Raw genomic sequence first — 23,705 nt, 5'->3', positions numbered from 1 at the left:
CAGTAGGAAAATAGATTTGAACTTTGTCAGCTTATCTACTCATCATTCTCCATAATTAAATAACTCTGGAATCCTGTACATTCCAGTACCACAAACTTTTTACTATCACATTTTCTTTTTTTTTCTTAATGTGATCTAATGTTGTATTTGAATCTTGTCTACCTTTTTGTATTTTAGAAATGCATTCACGCATATGTCAGCACACAACAAAATTCTAAACTCTACCAGCACTGTAGTACTCCTGTTCAGAATTAATCTCAGCATTGCAAGTATTAAACTGATAGATTAGACTCTGGTCTGCTGTAATAATTCTACAGAAAAAAAACAGCAATGCCAGACAAATGACATACTAATTCAAACCTGAATTACAAATGTAAAATTCTGTATTTTCTTAAAAGATTTATTCCAGAACCACCATTGCCCAGCTGCTATCCATCAATTTCTAAATTCTCTTGTCTTCAAAAGATTTAAACAAGGTTTCAGATTACTTTTTTCCCCAGTCAGTTCAAATTACCTACTTGCTAATACTGCTTTATCACATAATTAATATCAAGGTAGTCCAAGCACATCACAGGGTGTTTTCATTTCTGTCTTGTCACTAGTTTTGTAAAAGATGACCTGAAGAGTACGGTATTTGTTTGCTGAACTTGACATAGTATTACACCCTTCCAGTGTCTCACACCAATCTTTCAAGAAAGTTGCTACAAAGTTGTTATATCAGTTCATTTGTATCAATCTTAAAAGACTCAGTGAATATTCTGGGTAGCAAACTAGTATGTATCATGCCAATAAACTTAACTTTTAACTTCAGTTAACTACCTTTACTTGTAGGGAACAATTCTAGCCATCTCATACTGGTGAAAGGTCCTGTATGTACTGTTTTCCCACAGTAGTACTGAATTTTTGTCACTTGGGCAAATTTCAGCCTCAGCTCTTCATTTGGCATAGCTAAGGAATTTGATAATATATATTGTTATTACCTGGTTGTTTAATCCAGCTTTCTAAGATATGTTTAGTTTCAGATAGGCTGTATAAACATACTAGTTTAACTCAGTCTCTTGCAAAACTGAATTTTTATGTTTATTTGCTATGTCAGCAAATATTTTTTTTCAGGGAGATCAGCATCTTTTCAAAAAGGATTTTTTTCATTATGATGTAAGGTCTAATTAACTTGAGCATTACTACTGTGTACCTTATTGATGATAGGCTCCTCCACCACAGTATTCTTCATTGTTTCATTGTGCTCGTCTAACGACTTCACCAAGGAAAGAACCACCACAGAACAAAGAATAAAGATAAGACATAACATGCAAGTATCAAGGAAATGTTTAATTCCTTGTTGTTTACCCCAACAAAGAAAAACCGAAACACAACAGCATGTTTGCACACATACACGTGTATTTTATGTAGTAACTAATTATCAAATCCTAAACCTTAAGTTCAGTACAGAAGGCACTGATTTACCAATTCTGTACTGTAGCAAAATCTTGTCCATGTCAAAAGTCAAATTTCTTGGAAAACAAGCGATCTCCACTGATAATTTATCAGTAATGAGACAATACAAAATAAAACAAACCTATGCCATGTAAGGCTGTCAGTGATTCTACTTCAAAACATAAAAAACACATCTAAAATATTCCAAAATACCTTTCTGTACAGCATAGCAACACGGCTGCATTAACATGACATGATCAGAAATGGTGCATCTTCAAAGGACAAGACAAAAGTAACAATTTTCCTTTTAAGTGCAGCCTGTAGTGAACACAACTGGCCACAAATACTCCAACAGGTTAATATTCTAGTTGTGACACGACAAAGATTAGCTCATACAGAACTCTTTGCTGCCATGGCTTTACTAGACATGAATACTCTTTCTGCTGCACACTTCATTTGTTTGGATCTTCTTTCTCCTGTTTCTGCTATTCCTTAATTTTTCTGTAATAGATTTTTGGGGGGAGTAGGAAAGAAAAGGAGTAACTGAAGAGGGAGGAAAACCCCCAAAATTCCATTACAGAACCACAACTTTAAAACATTTAACAGAACCCGGAACCTGGAATCCAGCTAGATGCTGGCACAAGTTATCAGAGACAGAAATATTAACTGTTGTATGACTATTTTCTTATTAAAATTGAATCATAACATAATAAAAACTAGTTGATAAACCCAGGATGGCTATGACTCGAACATTTTTAATTTTGGTTGCATCACTGTTTTTCATTTTAAAATGTCTGTTACTCTTTTCAGGTAGATTTTATACTGATCTTCACAAAGAAGCTAACTGTATCTAAGTGATGTTAGCTGTCAGCCTACAGTCAAAGACTATTTGTTTTCAATAAAGCAATGGACAAAGATTTTTATTATGAAATAATGTAGATTCAGAGTTATAGTATATTATCCATTCATGCTTCGGAAAGTAAACAAGCCAGCCAACTAACCTAAGTAAAAGATCATAGACTGACTGACATTTTATGTGTTTTATATACCACACCAACCTCATTTAGGCATTGCTTCTTTGTAAAAATATTTCTGATAAAGGTTTCCTGAACTTCCTCCTGTTTAACCAAGTACTGCCAGAGCCTCTTCACAGATAGTGCAACATGACTGTTAGATCTACAGAACAAAGTTAAAATAAATATTTTAATCATGCCCATACTTAAACGAGACAGCAATATCTAATATTCTAATCATACTATAGTCAGAAGAAATGCTGAAGCAAAACTACAACTCTCTGAACAATGCACAAAGACCTATTTGGAAGCATTCTGGTACCATCTTCCTGACAAACCTACATGTGAGAAGAGGCGCAAAAGGAAGAAGGAACAGAATGCAGAATTTTTACCTCCTATTGTGGGATTAGGAAGAAAAATCTTTTCAAGAGATTACACAACAATAAGGTCAGCATACAGACTATTTATTAGGCCACCTCATTTTTTACAACATGGATGCTTTTTAATCAAGTTACTGAAACTAAGAAAATTGTGAGGTATTTTACAACAAAAATACAAGCTTTCTGATGCTTCTGCAACCACAGGTGATAGTGAGATTAAAAAGGCAGAAATTATTTAAAACCTATTTAAAAACAGTTCAAGAACTGAGCACACTTTTCTGGCTAAACACGCAATTATGTGGAGTCACAACTATGCAAATATCAAACAGTAAATATTTCTTCTCTGATTTCAGGAAAAAATGCTGATAAGAACATAATTTTATTCCCTCCAAAGATGAGGCCATTAACTCATTGTCACTCATACTTAATTATCTCTCAGGGCAAATCTATTATTCTTTATTTTATTTTCCCCTGTAGATTTTACACACACACTCAAAATCAGTATGTTAAGGTTTAATAAAAGAACTTAAATCAGAAGCGATAATTTCCTCCCCACCCCCCCACCCCCAATCTTGCTTTGGATCAGAGATGCATAAATTTTGATATGTACATACGATTTCACAGCGGATTAGAGAAAACCTAGAAACTGGCATTACGTAGTTACCAAAATTATGGTCTATCACATGCACTAACAATGTAATGCTTGATGTATATTAAAGGTACTATAGTCAGTGTATATAGAAGTTAGACTCACTTGAATGGAGTGTTTGTAGGCTCAAGTAAAGTTTTATGGCGAAGCAATGCAGGCCCAGCAGCTAGGGCATCTTCAGAAGCAAGAACTGAAATATAATGTTGAGGTGGACCACCATATAGCTGAAGACGTCGGAGAAGAACTTGTTCCCAGCGCTGTAGTGTTTTCAAAACTGCATGGCATATTGGGGAGCTCACTGGAAGCTCTAGGAAGACAAGTAAACAATAATGAAAACCCTTCCTTCTACATTATAAACTTGACTACAATAATTCCACAGCTGAAGGCTGAAGTGTATCTCAAATATCTCCAAAAATAAGCTCTATTAAAAGCTCAACTTGGTACTTGCAAGTATAAAAAGATGAACTGCTTTATGCTAGCACTGCTAAATACAGGAACAAACTCCTCCGATGCTGACAGAAATTAAGTATCATTCAACAGATTCTGCTGGAAGCTATTTCAAGGCATATGACAGGCAGGTAATGAGAGAAAGCCAACATAGCTTCACAAAATGCAAATCGTGACTAATCTGGTGGCATTCTATGACAGACTGACTGCACTAGTGGGCATGGGAAAAAGCAGCTGATGTCCTCTACTTTTGACTTCTGTAAGGTGTTTGTCCAACACAACATCCTTACCTCTAAATTAGAGTGATACAGATTTGATGGATGGACTATTCAATGGATAAGGAATTGGCTGAACGACTGCATCCAAAGAGTTGCAGTCAACTCGTCAATGTCCAAATGGAGATCAGTAACAAGTGGTGTCCCTCATGGGTGCATATTGGGACCCCTACTGTTCAGGATCTTTCATAATTTAATACAGTGGTAGTAAGCCCACCCTCAGCAAGTTTGCAGACAACACCAAGTGAGTGGTGCCACTGATTTGCTAGAAGGATGCCATCCAGAGGGACCGTGACATGCTTGAGGAGTGGGTTGATGCGATTGTCAAAGTTCAACAAGGACAAGTGCAAGGTCCTGCACCTAGGTTGGGGCAATCACCAGTATCAGTACAGACTGAGGGGCAAATGGATTGAGAGCAGCCCTGCTAAGAAAGACTTGGGGATACTGGTGAACAGCTAGACATGAGCTGACAGTGTCTGCTCACAGCCCAGTAAGCCAGTTGCATTCTGGGCTGTATAAAAAGAAGGGTGCCCAGTATGGTGAGGGAGGTGATTTGCTCCCTCTAATTCATTTGTTCTCATGAGACCCCATACTGGAGTACATCCAGCTCTGGGGCTCCCAGTACAAGACAGACATGGACCTATTAGAGTGGGTCCATAGGAGGGCTGCACAAATAATTAGAGGGATGGAACAGCTCCTGTGAAGAAAGGCTGTGAGAACTCGAGTTGTTCAGCCTAAAGAAGAGGAGCTCCAGGAAGACCTTACTGCAGTCTTTCAATACTCAAAGGGGACTTAGAAGAAAGACGAAGAAAGACTTTTTACCAAGGCTTGTAGTGATAGGACAAGGAGTAATGGTTTTAAACTAAAAGAGAGATGACATAAGGAAGAAATTTTTAAGATTGGGATAGTGAGACACTCAAACAGGTTGCCAGAGAAGCTGTAGATGCCCCATCCCTGGAAGTGCTCAAGGTTAGGTCAGATGGGGCTCTAAGCCACACAATCTAGTGAAAGACACCCCTGCCATGACAGGGGGGTTGGAACTAGATCATCTTTAAAAGGTTCTTTCTAACACAAAACACTCCATGATTCTATAAAACAAGGAGTAGGAATGATGTAACTTGAATTACAAAAAACTACAGGGTTTCCACCAAGAAGTAGATGTTGTAAACATTCTTGTATGACTAAGAGGCAAACAATAAAAAAATTATAGATTTCTGCCACCTACTGAGCATTCCTTCTGACCCACTCATCTTACCCACCCACCTTTTTTATTTTAATTATGTTATTTCATAAATATACCTATAAAATAAACACTATCAGAACAATTATTCCTAGATCACGAAAAATTAGTAAACTAAAAATAAAGCCTCAACATATATATCATTCAACACATTACATTTACATGTAGTTATTAAGTAAGCAGCAGAGTTGTGTTTTCATACTACCTGAAAGATCATGTCCAGCCAAAGGGTAGAAAATCTTCAAATTGTGAAGTACCAGCTGAACCATTGCCAATCTCATCAGTGACCAACTAACAAGAAAGCACCAGTAAGTCATTTACTATAGGAAATTTTTCTCACTTATTCACAATTAGGATTTAATTTTCGATTTTTAAATCCTCTCTATAAACTGCTGAAAACTACAAACAGTATTTTAGATTATTATAGATACTTTGAATTCAGACATCACTATGTCATGTATTAATGAGTAAAATAATAATTGCAAGTTAACTAAGTCTGGATAATATACTGCCATAAAGTATCAAGTAACTGGTGTATTATCTCAAAAGGCCAGAAATGCAAGTCCAGCCATCTTGTGTTCTAAAGAGTTACTTACCTGTATGAATTTGAATTAGAATGCTCTTGATTATGTGAATTTGATGCAAACACATCTCTATCAATATTTTCATCATCTTCACCACTTTCCTGACTCTCTTCTGAATCATATTCCACTCTACTTTGTGGTGGAAGAAAAGGCTAAAATTTTAAACAACATTCCTTGAGTATCTTCCAGCCAACAGCTAGTTTTAAATTACCTTTTAAAATATACATCAATATCATACTTAATGCTTTGTATAAAAAAGAAGACATATCAAATGTTACTAAATTGAGTAAGATGGAGTACCTCATGAAAAGGTTAACTGTCCATAAGCATTGCATATTTTAACAGCTTACTTAATTTTTACATTATTCAATATTCTAATGCTGAAAATGAAAATACTAGCAGTTTTCCAATTATTATTTTCTTTACTTTCATATCAGATATATCAAACCACACACAGGACACACAAGCTTTGTCAGAGAAGCCAAAACCACCAGTGTATATTCTCTCTAGTTCTTCCAAGGGCTCAGAGGACTAAAGAACAAGAAAATCCTAAACCTTGCCTACAGAGTTCAGTATTTATGGTAAGCCTGCCATTCATGCCTTACTGTGTTATTCAGTATTCACAATTTCTTTTTTGTCCTTGCTCATAAAATACTGCTTATATATTTATTTTGATGATATAGCTGATTTTAAATATAGAAATGTGCTGTACAGCTCCATACAATTATATAACTTTCCACAATGATATGCCAGAGACTTGACAGAAGGCAACATAACAATTTCTAGTAAGTATACACGTTCATTTCACCCATTTGAATTAGATGATAAAAAGCTTCTCAAGTTCCCTTGTTCACCTAAATGGCTGATCCACAATCACCTATACATTTGTACCCTGCAACATGTAAAAAGCAACATGTTTTGTTAACGCTATTATCTGAAAAAAAATTTTTTTCTTAACAACTATTTAAGAAAAATGTTTCAAAAATACCTCCAGGCTGTGCTCTAGAAAAAGCTAAATATAAGTAATAACACCAGGCAGCTTCTTTCAAACATCTAAATCTGTATCTAGAATAAAGACTAAGATGAAAAAAAAATTACCATTCCAGAAATTAAAGAAGATATTTAACTGCCATAATAGCAAAAAGTTACCTTTGCAATGAAATAATCCCAGATGCTAAGCTCAGGAGGAATAAATCTTTCTTTGTAAGATGGAGACTCCTGGTCTACCAATGGCAATGCAGGCAATGCAGAACTCTCTTTTGGAGAAGTTTTTGGTGAAAGCCTGTAACGTTTTTGCTGTTTCTCTCCATCATCTACACAGGAAGAAAATACAGTATGTTGCTTTAAACTGTCTGCTTCACTTCCCTGATGGTTTAAATAAGAGGATTTATAACAGAAAGTAAAAGTCTTCCTCATTACAAGTTTTTAAAATTTGATCTGTAGTAAATGAGCATAGAGAACATTAATACTCAAATATTCCAAACTAACACATAACTAGAACTGCAGAGGCAGCAACCCCCCTGCACAAATAAAGAACTACCCTAGTAACTGCATTAGAAGCTTTCTTCCTATAACAAAGATGGCAAATACTGTTGCTCAAGCAACAACACTGCAAAACTAAATTACTTTAATAAGCACCACTGACACTGATTGTGCTTGTTTTTTAACACAAGCCAAGTATCTTCTTTCAGAATATATAGTGCAAATATCTAAGCTTGCCATTCCTACTCCAAGTTTTAACTTTGCCTCCTTCCAGAGGTCTGTACTCTTTTCTAAATGATACAGTTCTGATAAATCCCTATGTCCTGACAATATATTTCTCCAGCATATAAAAAAGATCCCACTTTAATTAATACAATCTGATATATACCTTATCAAACAGGGAAGGACTACTTATTTCTACTAACACTAACTCCTAGAAGCTGAGGGGTCCCCTCACTTCCCCCAACATTGACTTTTGTCAGAATAAGAGATGTCTGAGAGACTTATTTGAATTACATTCTTGATGATTAGAGTACTTAAGGAAACAGCTTATCCAAGCTATCAGAAATATCTTAGTGTAGTTATGTCATAAATTAATGAACAAGTCTCATTTCAGATCCCTTATAATTTCTTGTTAATTGAAGAGTATCAAGTTCATAAATACGGAAAAAGTAATGGCTTACTTAAAAAGAGGCTCACATAGCCATCTGATAACCTGAAATCATTCCGGATCTTGGTAGGTGAATTGTATTCTAGTACAGCCTTTCTGTTAGTAGAGGGGGAACCATACAGATTGTCACAGGCCCTGAGCAGTAAGTTAAGTGTTCTGGCTCTCCGGAACACTTCTGAAGTGGAGACAAGGGAGAAATGGAATCATATTTGGAGGTTTATTACAACACGGTGGCCTTCATTTTCACCTTCCATTAAAGACAAAATGCATTTGAATCCATTTCCTAATCTGTTACAGTTTTTTTATTTATTTTTAGATACATACATGTAATGCATGGAGATTAGTTTCTATAACAAAATAATTAAATAGGTTCAAGACAGGTAAAACACAGAGAGCTAAACCACTAAGACTGAAAGGGAGATGATTCTCTGAACTATCCTTTGAAGTCCCAAAAGCTTGCAACACCTATTTAACCGAGTACGGAACATTTATTTTTTTCTTAAGCTTTTCAAAATCTCCCTTCTCCATTGAAGCTTTGAAAACTATAGCACCACCCACAGGAATCGCAGAACACACTAAAAGTTCCACCCCACCACAGTCTTTTTTTTTTTTTTTAAATGCAAAAAACCCCACAGTTGGGCAATAAAAGTATAGAAAAATTTCTTGGTTGTTTCTTGTTTAAGTGGGTTTTTTGTTTCACACAAAGCAATAATGAGACTAGGCAGCTAGTCATAAAAGATCTCATCTACTCATCTCTTAAGTAAAGGGGAATATGGGTTGCCTTGCAATTTGAGTCCTTGGCTGATCTAACAGCAGTAATAAATAGACTCCAAGAAAGCAATCTGCAGGCTAGAAGGGCTGACCTAGAGATTAGATATCCCTGTCATTGAGTTCAAGCATCAACACATTGGGCCAGACAGGTTACAAGGATGAACTAATACAAACATCATGAACACAAATGAGTTCTTTATTGTTTTAACCTTCCTTAATCACTTCTGCTGCCAAGGGCCCACAAAACTAAACTCCACTGAAGCTTCTGAAATTAACTTTCTCCTGTTAATAATGGTGTGGATGGCACAAAAAAAGCCAGCATCCCCATGCACACCTGGAGTGAACTACTACAAAGAAGTATTTCCTATACCCCCCCCCCTTTTTTTTTTTTTTTGCTTTTGTTGTTGACACGTTTTATCCACAGGAGACTTCTGCTCTTCACTGATGCTTGAAAGACTATTTCCTTCAAAACTCTTACAGGTACTTCAATCACTTGAAAACAGAAGGTCTAACACTGCACAAAAGAAAATCAGTGCTCATTTAAGAACAGTTGTACTAGACTTGCATTCTCTGAACACAAACTGAGCCAACTGTAAACCCTAAGGGAGGTAAGATTTAAGCTGATTTAAAAAAAAAAAAACAAAACACACCACCACACTTTGGGGTTTTTATACCTTACAGCTATGATCTTTTTTGGTTGGGTTTTTTTGTTTTTTTTGTTTTGTTTTTTTGTTTTGTTTTTTTTTTAATGGGCAAATCCTCTATATTCACAGCAGCTGACAGAATTTCTTCTTAATTTCTGGTCATTTTTGGACCAGGAAAACCCCATGTTTTTCCAAGGATTTTCAAAAAGTTTTGACCATGTAAGAAGACTACCATTACCATTACAACCAGCTGAACTATAAAATAATTTATATATAGCATCTAATAAAATCTGAAGACAACATCTCATCTTTCATTTTGAAACTGAAAATTTTAACAGTCCATGTGGCACTACTATACTGTATCAGGTTTTCTTCCTGTTAAGAGATATTATTTGAAATCCACTTACCTGTACTAAAAGTCGCAAATACAATAGCTGCAGTACAATGCATTTTCATTTCATTATTTAAAGCTCATCAGCTAAGAAAGAGCATGCACATGCATCACTATGACTTTTTAGCAATTGTTTTAAAAAAATTAACTAGGCATGAAATAAGGAGCAAATGTTGCATGATACAGAAATAAGCAAGTATATGCTTGCAGTTCTTTTTCTCAGCAGAATTCAAAAAGCAAATGCTTTACATTAAAACAGTACTTTCTTTTTCCATTCTGTTGGATCACTCTTTGTATTTTTAAGACTATGCAGGCTATCCATCAGGACAAAAAGTCAGTATTTAAGGCAAATGAAAGCACAACCATCTAGAATGGTTTGAAATACATAGTACTAATGCCAACTTTTTTTTGCATTCTAGAGATCTTTAACGAATTCATTAGAAGTCTGTCATTTGGGATTTCAGATGAATTATAGTCACTTTCAAATTTCTCATACGTTTCTAGTTAAAACTTTTACATTCAAAACATTTATCTGTGGTCCCATTTTACTCATAAGACCAATATAAATCTTATGTTATTTTCCAAGAATATTAGAATATTTCAGACAAGGAAAATGCTTCTATTTCTGCCAAGATCCAAGACATGCAATGATATTCAAAAGACCTGTTGTCCACTTTCCAAGGAAGAGCTAAAAGGCAGATCTCTCTCAATTCCCCAAAAAACTAATATGCAAGTCAGAGTTACTATATTTTATTGAAGACTGTGTGCAGGCATGAAGCATCAACACCACAACAACCCTATGAAAAATTCAAGTCTTCATGAAGAACTGTAAAATTATATAGTTGTCCTCTCACAGAAGAATCATCCTTGATGGCAGGCATCAACAAGTATCAGCACTGCTGAAGTCCAGAAAAGAGTGGAATGACAAGAAACAGGACAAAGAAATACTGATTTTTTTGAAACACCTCAAACTACTTTAGCAAGTGTAAAGGCCTGCACAGATTTCTGTAATTTTGGGAAGCTATGAAAGCCAACTGGAACAGCAGCATGGTAAAAGTCTACACTGCTGGACGTTACGACTTCAAACCTAAAAACAATTTGCAAGGTTACAAATCCTAAATTCTTAAGTTTTCAACATGATATTCTGCTTAATCACAAGCAATAGCTTGTGTGGCCAAGGTGACAAAATTAGTAAATTCGCATTCAACAGTACCAATTGCAATTAAGTTTCATTACTATATGTATACAAGACTGTAAATTCTTTGTTGTATTTATGCATCATTTAATGAATCTTCAAAGCAAGTTATACTGAACTCTCAGATGTTTCTGAAGACATTATATACTTTGTGGGCATTTCAATAAACAGTCAATGGAAATCTCCTAAAAAAACTAGATAAGCACAACAAAATACTTGGTGACATACACAAACTTTTTTTTGACATTTCTTGTTCTGATCATCTAAGACTTCTACTTAACCAAAACAACTCCACCATTCACAGTGCAAAAACTTCAAGTTAAACTTCTAATCTGTTTTAATAGCTGACTTAACCAATAATATAACAGTAATAGTGAGAAGATAAAGACTTTAATATAGAATAGAAAGGCCACACAAGTAATGAAATACTCGGTACTCTGAAATACCGTTAGAAAACAAGCCAAACATTGCAATTTAATTCTGAGCTGGAATTCAAGGTAATTGTTCTCACATTGACATCAACATTTCCATTTCTAACAATACTGCAGGGAGTCCTGCATTAAAAAAAGAATAGTTTGGCATGGCTGTTGTAGCTCCTTACACAAGCTGGAAGGCTTTAAAACTTGAGGAATCTGTGTCCTTTTATCTGTTCTGAGATTAAGCCATTCCTGGAGATGAAGTCTAAATATGAAGGCTTTTTACTGTTGTTTCTGATTTGACATTGCAATTGAGTAGTAGATACATAGCACTGTTTGATCTATCCTGAAGCAGAGTGTTCCTAGCATGAAGCACTACTAATGCAAGTTCATGGTTTTTTGTTTTATTTTAGATTCTGGATGAAACCCACCTCACAGTAGGGACAGCAAGTACATAAATGCAAAAGCTCTAAGAGTTTGCTTATTCTTTATAACTGCCTAAGCAAAACTTGGCTAACACCAAATTCATCTTCTGCATAGATGCTCTGTTACTCTTAAGTCAAACATTTATAAAACCTGTAGTGGTGATATGTCTTCTAGGATGACATGAACAATAATTTGTGGAAAGCAAGCAAAAGCTACAAATTAATTCAGAGCATTGTGTAGGGTCTGGCTGAGCCCCGCCGCAGCCCTTGTAGGGCCGTGCTTGTACTGGTAGCTAGAAGGGTGCTGATAACACAGCGGTGTTCTGACCACTGCTGGGCAGCGTCCCACAGCAGCAGGGCTGTTCTCTGACCTTCCCCCCTTCACCAGTGGGCTGGGGGTGGGCAAGACCTTGGGAGGGGACACAGCCAGGACAGCTGACCCAAAGTGACCAAAGGGGTATTCCATACCATATGGCCACACAGGTTTTTTCATCTTATTTTCTCCCCCTTGTTCTGCTGAGGAAGGGAGTGACAAAGCAGCTTGGTGGGCAGCTGTCATCCAGCCAAGGTCAACCCACCACAAGGATGTAACAAGAGAACGCACGCGTAAGACTGACACATAAGACTGCATATCCTCATTTTCAAGGCATCTTTTTCTCAAAACCTCTGGCATGTTAGACAAAACTCACCACAGTAAGAGCTGACAGTTTATCGTTTCTCCCTACAAAAGTAGTCAGATATAAATATTTGTGTTACAACTTTTTTAATTACTTGGAAAGTTAGAACAATTAGTGGACAAAACTAACTCATCTTCATTATTACCAGATTTTTGATTATCTACATCTGAAACCCAAAATGACAACTTTAGGTCTATAAAGTGTACTTCTAAAATACTCAAATTTAGGAAGTAATTTTGCATTTAATTTACTCTGGTAGCATGGAATAATTGAATATATGAAATGAAATTATGGATTTCTAACTGTTAAAGCAAAATTTAGACTTTTCCTCAAGAACCCTCTGGATTATAGATAACTTACCATCTCTACATAATCTACATAATTACAAAACAGTTTTCTGAAACAGTTTTGAAGAGAAACTATGTGTAAATATGATTTTGAAAAGGTCTGCTATTATCAACAATAGCATTATTTTTCATATGCTGATTGCCTCTTTGAAAACAAAACCTATCCATAATTTTAAGACACAATCTAAATTCTCAAATGCTAACCCAGTTTGTCAAAATCATTTGCTGCAACTGCAAAACCAAGAAACACATCTGGAAAATGTAACACATCAGGCAGCTCCAGAAAGCATTTGAACTGCTATGCTTTGTCTGATCTTTACTATGAAAGAGGCAATAAAACAATAGTTTTTCATACAAACTAATTCTTAACAGAGGCCAGGATTTTACAAGACTACCAGGAACTATTTTCTGGTTCCTGATTCTTAGTTTGTGTCTAAAAAAAGATCATATTTATTTAAGAGGAATTTTATATCCAAAACTATTATACGCTCAAGTCAACTAAAGCAAAGATCAGAAAGGGAAATCACTTAACTTTATTGGCCAGCTCTGTAAATAATACTATAATCTCTTAAAACAAGTTTGAAACTTGAAGATCAAAATCCATATTACGATAAAGTGCTAAAGGACTGGGGGTGGAAAGGCAAGGAGGAGAAGACATGCAGACATATAGTGTTATTATATTAGAACTTCTAATGTTGAGAATTTTTGGCTTTTGATCTCCATTGGAGAGTAAAGACATTTTCCAAAAGTCTAAAAATAAACTGAAGAGAAAAGAGTGTAGTTATGCATAACAAAATGGGAAGCTATAAAAAAACCAACTAAATCTTATTATGGAATAGCATGCCTTAGCTGACTGGAACAAGCATTCCGGTCACTTCTCAGTGTTCGTTTCTGGGTGTCAGAAAAAAAAGTAAGGGATCACAGTAAAGGCTCAAAAATATATTTGATTTTAACCTGACTCCACTGCTTCAATGTGGGCCCATTTTTTCCCCTTTCTCCCCGCCCCCCCCCCCTTTTTTTTTTTAATTTAAAGTGACAGAGAAAGATGTTTCTCAAAAATTCTCTTCCACGAAATTTGCTCCAGATAAATACATATTAAAAACAAATTAAAGACCTACAGAATCCTAGAACTATGTAGGTTGGAAGGGACTTGTCCAACCCCTTAATCAGATCAGGGCTTACTGAAGTGATGGCCTTCAAGTTTTGGATAGCTCCAAAGATGGAGACTCCACAAGCCCTCTAGGCCCCTTTCCCAGTGTTTGATTATCCCCACAAATTAGTATTTAAAAAGGACCTTTCTTCCCTCGAATTTTTAGTCTTGATTCTTCCAGCAAGTTTTACTATCTCTGCCATCAGACAGCCAACATCCTTTTTAAAGAAAAACATGCAGTAGACAGCTATTTAGTATACGTTTCAGAACACATTTCTATGTAAAAATTATTATAATTTTAAAACAGTAGCAGCAGCAGCATTAACACACCTCAGAATTCAGTTACCAACACCTAAGAAACATAATTGCCAACAAAAGCCAGTTACGCCTTCCAACAATTCTGATATGGTGAACATATTTGCCTTAATAAAGTGATGAAGTATTTATTCAATACCACAGAGAAAATGGATCAGATCTGGAATAAGAAATCAATCTTGATCTTTACTCTGAAAATAATGTCTGACAAAGGCTGTACTTAGACTACATTTTCAGTTGTCCTTAAATGAAAGGCAAGGCATTCTTATATGTAACATTCATCTAATATCAATAATAACAATATAACAATAAAAATTATATAGTTAGTTACACTTTTATATACATATTCAGATGTAACGTACAAAATCAGCATAGTTTAAATAAATTTATCTTTACATAATCTTTCTTTTTTAAAAAATAGATAATCTGTAGGATTGCTGCTCTTGGTTTTATAACAGTCCAACTAAATTACAGAGCACAAACCTCTTCCAGAAAGAAAAGCATCACAGAATTCATTCTAGACCTCGGGATAATTTATAATCATTAGAGTTTAACACCTGAAGGTTGAATGCTTTCCTAAAGGGTTCTCAGACTATCAAAACTGACCATCAAGAAACCTTTTCTTTGTAACATACAGAATGAACACTTAGAAATCCACATGCATAATAATGCTTATATTCGAAAAGCAAAACAAGCAGCTCTCCAAAGATATGAAACACTTCTGATCCTTTCAAACCATGGTCAAAGTAATTTTATATTTAATATCGATTTCAAGTGAAGTATAGTAAGATTACAACAGCACTTCTGATTTTTTGAAAAGGCCCAATTCAATTGCTGCTTTAATTACAGAACTTCACTTTAAATTTTGATGTCATGGCTTGCAAACAGAAGTTTTTCTGTCTTTCTACATACGCAAAAAAATCACACATAGCAAACTGCATGTAGAGGCCTAGTACTAAATCTAGTATCTTGCCTGAAGGTTTGGCAGGACTATGAGTACTGAAGGCGGTAAGGGATTTGGAAAATCCCACACATTCCATGGAGAACACTACTACCTGATGTGGGCTAGGCATTGGGAAGTGCCTACCTGCCAAAGAGAGAAAACATACTGTAGTTGTAAAATGGGAATATATTCTTATTATGAGAGAAATGGAAAGCTTTAAAATTAACATTGAAAATGGCTGTAATAGTACTGAAAATTTTCTCTTTAAGATGAACTTAAGACCCTCACATTAACAGCAGTTGTGCTACTTGGAAACTATTTCAATACCACTCACTTCTGCTTCCTCCTGTCTACTACACAATATCTATACCAATAATTTTAGATCCTTGGGGTTTTTTGCACATATAAAGCCATACTGAATTCTCACTGCATTTAAAGAAATTACTCGCAAGCTTCCAGCAGTCACACCATTTTGTCAAAAATCCCAGAAGACAAATGTAAGTAATACAATAGAACTAACCAGTTTTTGTCTTTAATTGCAGCTGTCCTCTGCTGGGCGTATGAGCTCCTCCTCCAAAGATAGCAGACCACATTTTGTTATTAAGTGGATGAGCCATAATTCTATACAACTCATTGCTAGAATGTGTTGCTAGGCCATGGATGAACAGGCTCAGATAGACCGCAGTTAGAATTTCACAAAGTAAAACTGTGAGACCTGGCTGAGCTTCTTCACCAGCAGAATTCAAGAGACGTATTAGAGCTGTTATTCCTGTTTATAGGGAGGTGAGGGGGAAGAGGAAAAAAAAAAAAAAAAAAGAAAAAGCACATATGTGTGTGAGAATCTACTCTGGATTATCACGGGTATTTTGACTGGCAACCTATGTTATTTAGTACCTTCTAGTGTAGAAAAAGACTCTGAGGAAATTGAAAACTCCAGGAGAAAATGGCATGGCATCTATTTTTAACTGATTATTATAGCTTTTCAGCTTCATGTTTTGGATTAACAGTTAAAGAAATACACAGCAACTCTTTCAAGAATGAGAAGGGGAACAAAAATAATTACAAAAAGCACTCAATTTGGGGGATATATCTTACTGGCAGCTTTAATTCCACTCCCTGGTACTGAAACTCTATGATACAACATTTAGTTACGTTACTGACATGAACCTTTCTTCCCCCCATGTCTCAAACTCACTCTTTTCTGACTCCAGTTCTTGCAAAAGGTTAGGTCTTTACTTTCTCCTTTTAATTCAGTGCACAGTATATTCAATACATAGCTTCCAATCTGACAGTTAAAACAAAAATACTAATCTACTCTGACTTTCCTGTGGTGCCTGTTGTACCAGTTAGTGTTATGCAGGAGTTATAAATCTAAGTTGAAATGCTCTATTCTCACTTGGTAGAGCCAACCAAAAATCACAGGTATCAATTTGAACTATTCATTGTCTGACAAGTGTTCTTTCACCCAAGAACTAAACATCTTGCAGTTTTTATGCTCCCACAAAAAGTTGTAGGTGTGGCTCCGACTGTGACAGACTGTGCACTTTGCACACAAGTGAAAATACAAACAGCAGTGGCCAGAAAGTTCTCCTTTGTATCATACTCTCCCATTTGCACATAAAGCATGTGAAGCTATTAAAATATATATATATAAATCAGTTCAAGGTGACATTACCTATAAAAGCACAACTGCTAACAACGCCTTGCCTCATTTATTACAAGTTTAATTCTGCAACTAATGAAATAAGGAGAAATCTGGCTTCTCTCTAAAATCTGTAGATCCAGTGACAGAGCATTTTGCAGAAGAAAAAAAAAACCAGTACAGTATTAAACACAAAAACTGCTTAAGGTTCTCCAGAAGATTTTTTTTAATCTGGAATCTTCTTATTGGAAAAAGAAATCCTATAATATGAAAGCATGGGTTTTTTTACCCTTGAAGTTGGTGCTGTAAACTGAAGCTCAGACAGACATATCTTAAGTAGCTTACACTCCCTCTAATGTGACCAGTATAGCTTCACAGCATAGATCCCAGCACACATCAAGAATTATCTGAATTACCCACATGATTAATTATAAACTTCTCATCGTCAATAGTTTCAAGTTAGTCCAAAAGCTGTATATAAGTTACAATTGTTCTGAGATGGAGCACAAACTAAGAGCCTTTCAATTCCTTTTCAAGAATAAGAAGTAGAATAATGGTGAGACTGATCTGTTGCCTCCAGAGAGAGCAAGTGAGCACAGGACAACACTTCATCCTACTTTGTTTACTTGCACTTTACACTCAAGCCCCCTTGACATTTTCTAGCAAGAGAAAACAATATAAGTCGACTTGGTACATGACCAGAATCACTAGCTTACAGCTTTTAAAAAATAAAGATAAAATTTTATTACAGTAACTTATTTTTACCACACAGCTGTTACAAATACTACTGAAAATTTCAGAGCATAGCTACATGCTCTTACACTGGAACCAAACAATTAAGTTTTCCTTAAGAGGGAAGAAACAAATCAACTCTAGATACCTGGCCACTGAGCAGGTGATGTATTAGGAGTCGCTGTTTCTTCTAAGCTTGTTGTTCTTAGAGAATGGCGCTGAGTTAATAGCACTGTCTGATACACTGTTCCAGTAAACTGATTTGCTTGAAGTAAGCTGTGAAACAGAAAAGTGGGATGTTGTATTTATTAAAAAAAAAAGTTATGTTTAAAACTACTTAAGTTATAGCCTTTTATAGATGTAGTCAGGCGTGCGCACTGCCTTCTGGTGCACTATTATACTACCACTGCAGTGAATTAGTGTGTTGACCATTCTCTAAAAAGTATAGACATTTACCTGTAGCTGTGGCCATCACAAAGACATTGGTAGATGCAAGCAGAGAGTGACGCTGCTAAGGTATGCATTACATATATCTGTAAGACAAAGTTTTATAGAATATATTACACTCAAGATAAACAGTGATTAGTATCATAGCCTTTCAAGCATACAGATTTCTAACAGTGGAACAAGAACTGAGTATAGAAGGTATAAGTACTTGATGGCAAAAATAACTTACAAAGACACAGTCTCTTCAGAATTCACTTCAGATAAATCAATTCACTTTGCAATGAAGGGGATGGGGATGCACTCACTCACCCTATCAACCAATAATCACAGATCAACGCTAGCTGCAATGTTTTCAATGAAGAAACAGCAACATATTAAACCTCTATACAGCAGTCGTAAGTGTTATACCCTAAGACAGTAGCAATATATTGGCTCATAATACAAAGTCCTTGGTCAGAATGAAAATTATAATGCAGCTTAGTTTACTTGGGCACACACAAAATATAGTCACTATCACATAGGTCAGTACTTTTATCATAGCTGATGCTTTTCTCAATGTATCACCAAGAACTAAAGAATCTGTTGATCAAAAAAGGTTCAGTTAAAAAAAATTAGTTTACTGTATTTATTTGCCTGCTCCCTCTGAAACAAAGTCTGAACTAGACACCTAGCAATCTCCTGAGTGTTCTCTAGAAAACCCTAGTAAAAGTAAACATGATTTGGGACCTAACACATACAAAACTTCAGGGAAGATATAACCAAACACTAGGTTTGGTTTCCAGTCCAAGGTTAAACACAAATAAAATCTTACAGAAATTTAACTTGCATTAACAGACTATATTTTATTATATGAACATATATACCACTTCACAAAAAAAAGTCTGGATTTACTGCACTTTGCTGACAGTTTTTATACTTTAAAAACTTAATTTTACTTAGGTCTACAATTGAGATGCACATAAAATTGAGAGTCTACTATTAATGTAACAGAAGTAATGTTAATATTGTCATAAAGACAGATGCGACACTGATAGTGTAGTACATGTTCTCCATAACAGGTATCATCTTGGACAAGGATCCAGTCCTGAGAGATGCCAATCTACTTCAGCTTGTTGAGCCAGATGCTCAGCACCTCAACAGTAAAGTAATAACCAGTGGATATTATTTCAGCCCAAGATAAGTACTACAGCAAATATTTGTGTTCCGCAGTTTTATTACTTGTCACAGGCAAGCACATCAGAAAGCTTTCACGCTGTCAAAAAAAGATTCAGCAAACTGGACAATAACAACAACAACCACCCCAAACAACTATAAAAAGATACACACCTTGTTGTTCTGAGTATCTGGATGAGGTGGTGAATCAAGGTTTATTATGGCATGTAATATATCATGAGTTAAATTCCCAAGATGTAGCAACGGATTAGCCACCACTGTTTTGGCACTAGCTGTGCAAGCAAATAGGAGAGGTATGGAGCTTTGCTCTGGTAGAGGGCTAGGGCTCGAAGGTATCTGTATCGACTGCTCCTAAAAACAAGACAGATATAACTAAGTGATAGTACAGCTTCCTAAAGGGAACAGAGGAATTTTTGAACAGGGAAGGGGATTCTAAGCAACAAAAAACCCATAACCTACAGAATATGTAACATGTTATAAACAGCATTACACTTATAAAACAGGTTCACGGTATAACAGGAAAATTTCAACAATAACATGAAACACATTAAAAAAAAAAATCTACAAAGCTGAAGCAGAGACAGTACTCCCACATACCTGCTGAGATTCCTGCAATAGCAGAATTAATTCCATTCTGACAGATGCCAAACCTCCACCATGAGAGCCATGAAGTATACAGTAACTAAGGAACATTCTTAGGAGAGACTGGTATTTCAGAAGCCATTGACGTCTTTTCTGGAAGTCATCTTTCTGTAGCATATTTTTTTGTTGGTCAGCAAAGTCTTCAGTGTTTTCATGCAATGTAGCTTCCTCTGACACCACGCTAACTCCTGATTGCATCTCTTCTACTTCCACACTATAATCACAAGTCTTTTGAAGAGCTACTACTTCTCTTTCAAGCCACTGATAAAGCTGATACCTCAGCTTCCCACCATCTACCTCATAACCTGTGGACAGCGTACGAAGCTCTACAGTAAGAATTTTCAGGCATGCTCTAAACTTCAGCTGTGCTGAAATTATGTCTTCTGATGGACTCAGAATATCTTTGTCATCAACTACACTACAAGATTCTGTGTAGCTAGAACTTGTTTCATACAATTTTTCAGTTTTCTTCAGAGGTTTTAGTTCTTTCATTACCAGGGAAGAATCTTCACTCTCATCACTGTCATCACTGTCTGACTGTAGTTTCAAGTGCTCATCTTGGAACACCATACTTGGCTGGCTCCAATCAAAGGAAATAGTTGAACTTGAATGTTTTCCTGATGAACCGTCTGAAGATGAACCTAGACTATTCAGTACTGGCTGTGACCAATCAACACTGGAAGACTGGTCTTTTGTTTCCAGCTCTTTAACTGGAGAAGATGGTGAGAAATCTTTGCTAGTATCCATTAAACTAGGGGACCTACAGAATGACTTTGACCTCTTGACAACTTTGGGCATCTTTGATAACACTTCTAAGGCCAACATAGGACAACCGGCTTTTAGATGAGCGTATGCAGTGGTAAAAAACAGCCGTCTTTCACCTAGGTTGATTTTGTCAGCTAATCCATTTTCTACTGTTAGGCAAATATGTGTGGAAGATGTATCAGAAGAGCCAAAATGACGTCTCAACAAGAGAGGATGTGTTCTTAAGTAGTTATAGAAGTTAAACACTGCAGGGTTACAACTTGATGAGCCACTTCTTTCATCTGAAAAGATATTGCATCATGAGGAAAATCTACCATTCTGCATGAAATAATCCATCTGCAAAGTTCTAAGTTCATCAGAAGGCTATTTTGTCTTAATATTTATTCTATTGTTTACTTCATTGCACCCTCCTTTTCACTTTTATCATTTGAATATCCTAGGAGGGAGGACATTGCCAAACCTAATGACTACTAAAAAGAGAAGTTTGAGTGGGAGAGTAGGTAAGACCTTTAATCTAAACCAGCTGCCATTTCTTTTCCTTGCAGTCACGCCAGTTCTACTGCAGTCCAACAAGACCACATTTACTGTTCAGTTTAGATTTCTAAAGTCTCCATTGCTAAATGGCAATCAGATGTTACATCTTACTAAAGATTTTTACTTTAGAAAAAGGTCTTTGTAAAAATTCTGGATTAGTATTTTTAGTTTATCTCTTAAATGCAACTTATAATAAAACTAGGGAATTCACAACATTAATACATAGTTATCAGTATTATGTAATAATAAATCTATTATACAGCAATGAACCACCTACACATTTTTTCTCCATGCCCAAAACCACAACATCGGAAAACCCTGAAAAGGTATGAGCATCAGCAAAGGATGATTCACACAGGTTTCAATGAGTCTAGGCTAGCTGAGACAGACCCTTACTGTATCAGGAGTTATGGCACAGCTAATTACAGATAATCCAAACAGGTACGTGAAAGATTACCTTTCAAGTAATAAAATTAAAGCAAAACACCACAAACAAGCCACTGAACTGATTAAAGAAAAATTAGTAAAATTTAAAAATTGTTTTACATAGAAGGCTGTGACGAAGATGGAAACAACTGAACACTATACTGCTCATCTGCTCAGTTATCCTGAGGCATGTAACTTCTACTGAAATCAGGTTTTAAAATCAATTACACAACTCTGGGGACTTGAGTCTTCATTTATCCCTATCAAGTTTCTCTCAGTATCCAGAACTGAAACCAGCTAGCATGCTAACTACTAGGGAGTTGAATCATGTAACTTCCTTAAGAATATTAACTTTCAGAAATAATACAACTGATTCTATGAACGCCTATAAAGCTAGCAAATGATCAGGGAAAAGAATCACTTTAGGAGAGTTACATACTGTTTCAGGCATCACATGGACATCCTTGTATCATAGTAAATACCAAAAATTCTTCTGTGACAGTTTATCATTGTGATCAATCATTCTTCCAAAGGACTAAAAGCTACAAAACACCATGTCTTCCAGACTCTGCTACATAACTGTGCAATCAGAATTTTCTTCCTAGGTTGTGATGGGGTCAGATTAACTAATTAAGTTAAATTGTCTCTTCAAATTTAAGCTGCTACTGGAAAAACAGCTGCATCACTGCAGAGTCATTCTCATTATCCTGATATTCACATATGTAAAGGCCAAATTAAGTATGCATTCATGGGATACAGGAAAACAGGAACACAGTTACCACATCTACTACAAAAAACCACACACATTAGCACAGCAAACTATTTACTAGCAGCAGTGAGCGACTGTGCAGAACTTAGTCTTAATTCAGATTGTGCTTTAAGAAACTGCTACCTAAATGAACAATAGTTAAACCAAACCTAACGGGCAAAATACTCATATTCTTACCTCCTTCATCTTCAACAGAATGTTTAATCAAGGTGTCAAGAGCCTTACTATAGTCTTCCAAAATCCAGTAAGCCATACTTCGCAGAAAAGGGTCACAATGCATGTTTCCTGAGCAATCTTTTCCCAGAAACACATTTCCCAAAATTCTCTTCTGTAGTATAGATTTGTAAGTACTAGATACTTCAAACTCCGACTCATAAAGTCTTGATATTACAAGAGCCAACTGAATATCATTCAGTTTTTCAAGGCAGACCTAATTGAAAATAAATATATTCACAAGATCAAACACTATAATTTCTCCTTTAATTAAAAGGATCACAAGACAGGAAGTGACATGAATCTGTTCAGACCAATGTAAACAGGTCTATCAGTTCCATAATAAATCAGCAGGAACTATTCAGAATAGCTGCGACCAACTACTATATGCAAGATCTGATTTGCAATTTGCTCATTTGAAGTCTGACATGACAACGGATCTTTGAAATCAAATGGCTTCAATAAATCATTTTTAGTGTGCACATACTACCTTTTGAAGCTAGATGTTTTGGTTACGAAGCTTTATAGAACAAACCCTTCATTAGTGAAGCAAATAATTTCCTCCCAACTTTTCAATTCAAACAAACCCAGGAAATATTTTTTTTTTGTGAAGGTATTCTCATAGCCAACCCACATCACTGCCAAACAGCCTTTGTTTTCAGATCTGGAACCTCCTAAAGAAAAACTATGTTGTTTTCATGTACGACAAGACAATCTGAAAGGAAGTTAATGATAGGTAGGTATCTTAACACTGTTATGGAGAAATTAACTGTGGGACTTCTTACTATCACTAATATGAGAGCTAAAACAGAATTAAAACATAAAGATCAAGGCTTTATATTTGTCATTAATAAAAAATCCCAGAATCTTCAGGGGTCATATTAAAGCAAAATGCAAGTAACATTCAAAACATT

At 35.7% G+C, this 23,705-nt stretch overlaps 1 protein-coding gene across 6 annotated transcripts in view; it reads right to left on the bottom strand.

The window, feature by feature from the left end:
• Positions 1 to 23,705, bottom strand: part of DMXL1 (Dmx like 1) — an 85,231-nt gene that overhangs the window by 15,692 nt on the left and 45,834 nt on the right. For 5 of the 6 annotated variants that reach the window (XR_008744707.1, XM_055790207.1, XM_055790208.1 and 2 more), the window contains exons 23-34: positions 22,756 to 23,008; positions 20,040 to 21,130; positions 19,596 to 19,793; positions 18,279 to 18,355; positions 17,971 to 18,098; positions 15,969 to 16,217; positions 7,172 to 7,335; positions 6,035 to 6,174; positions 5,644 to 5,729; positions 3,582 to 3,783; positions 2,493 to 2,610; positions 1,193 to 1,255 (exon numbers count right to left, since the gene is read on the bottom strand). Coding sequence is in view for 5 of the 6 variants with exons in the window: in XM_055790207.1 (XP_055646182.1) it covers positions 1,193 to 1,255; positions 2,493 to 2,610; positions 3,582 to 3,783; positions 5,644 to 5,729; positions 6,035 to 6,174; positions 7,172 to 7,335; positions 15,969 to 16,217; positions 17,971 to 18,098; positions 18,279 to 18,355; positions 19,596 to 19,793; positions 20,040 to 21,130; positions 22,756 to 23,008 (2,769 nt within the window). In the remaining variant the exon portion in view is untranslated. Of the gene's footprint in view, positions 1 to 1,192; positions 1,256 to 2,492; positions 2,611 to 3,581; positions 3,784 to 5,643; positions 5,730 to 6,034; positions 6,175 to 7,171; positions 7,336 to 15,478; positions 15,593 to 15,968; positions 16,218 to 17,970; positions 18,099 to 18,278; positions 18,356 to 19,595; positions 19,794 to 20,039; positions 21,131 to 22,755; positions 23,009 to 23,705 lie in introns of all 6 variants that reach the window. The other variant, XM_055790211.1, reaches the window with a different exon arrangement.

Source organism: Falco peregrinus, chromosome Z (assembly GCF_023634155.1).
Source record: "Falco peregrinus isolate bFalPer1 chromosome Z, bFalPer1.pri, whole genome shotgun sequence".
NCBI lineage: Eukaryota > Metazoa > Chordata > Aves > Falconiformes > Falconidae > Falco > Falco peregrinus.
Note: the sequence above shows the minus strand (reverse complement) of the source record. Positions and strands in the feature narration are given on the sequence as shown.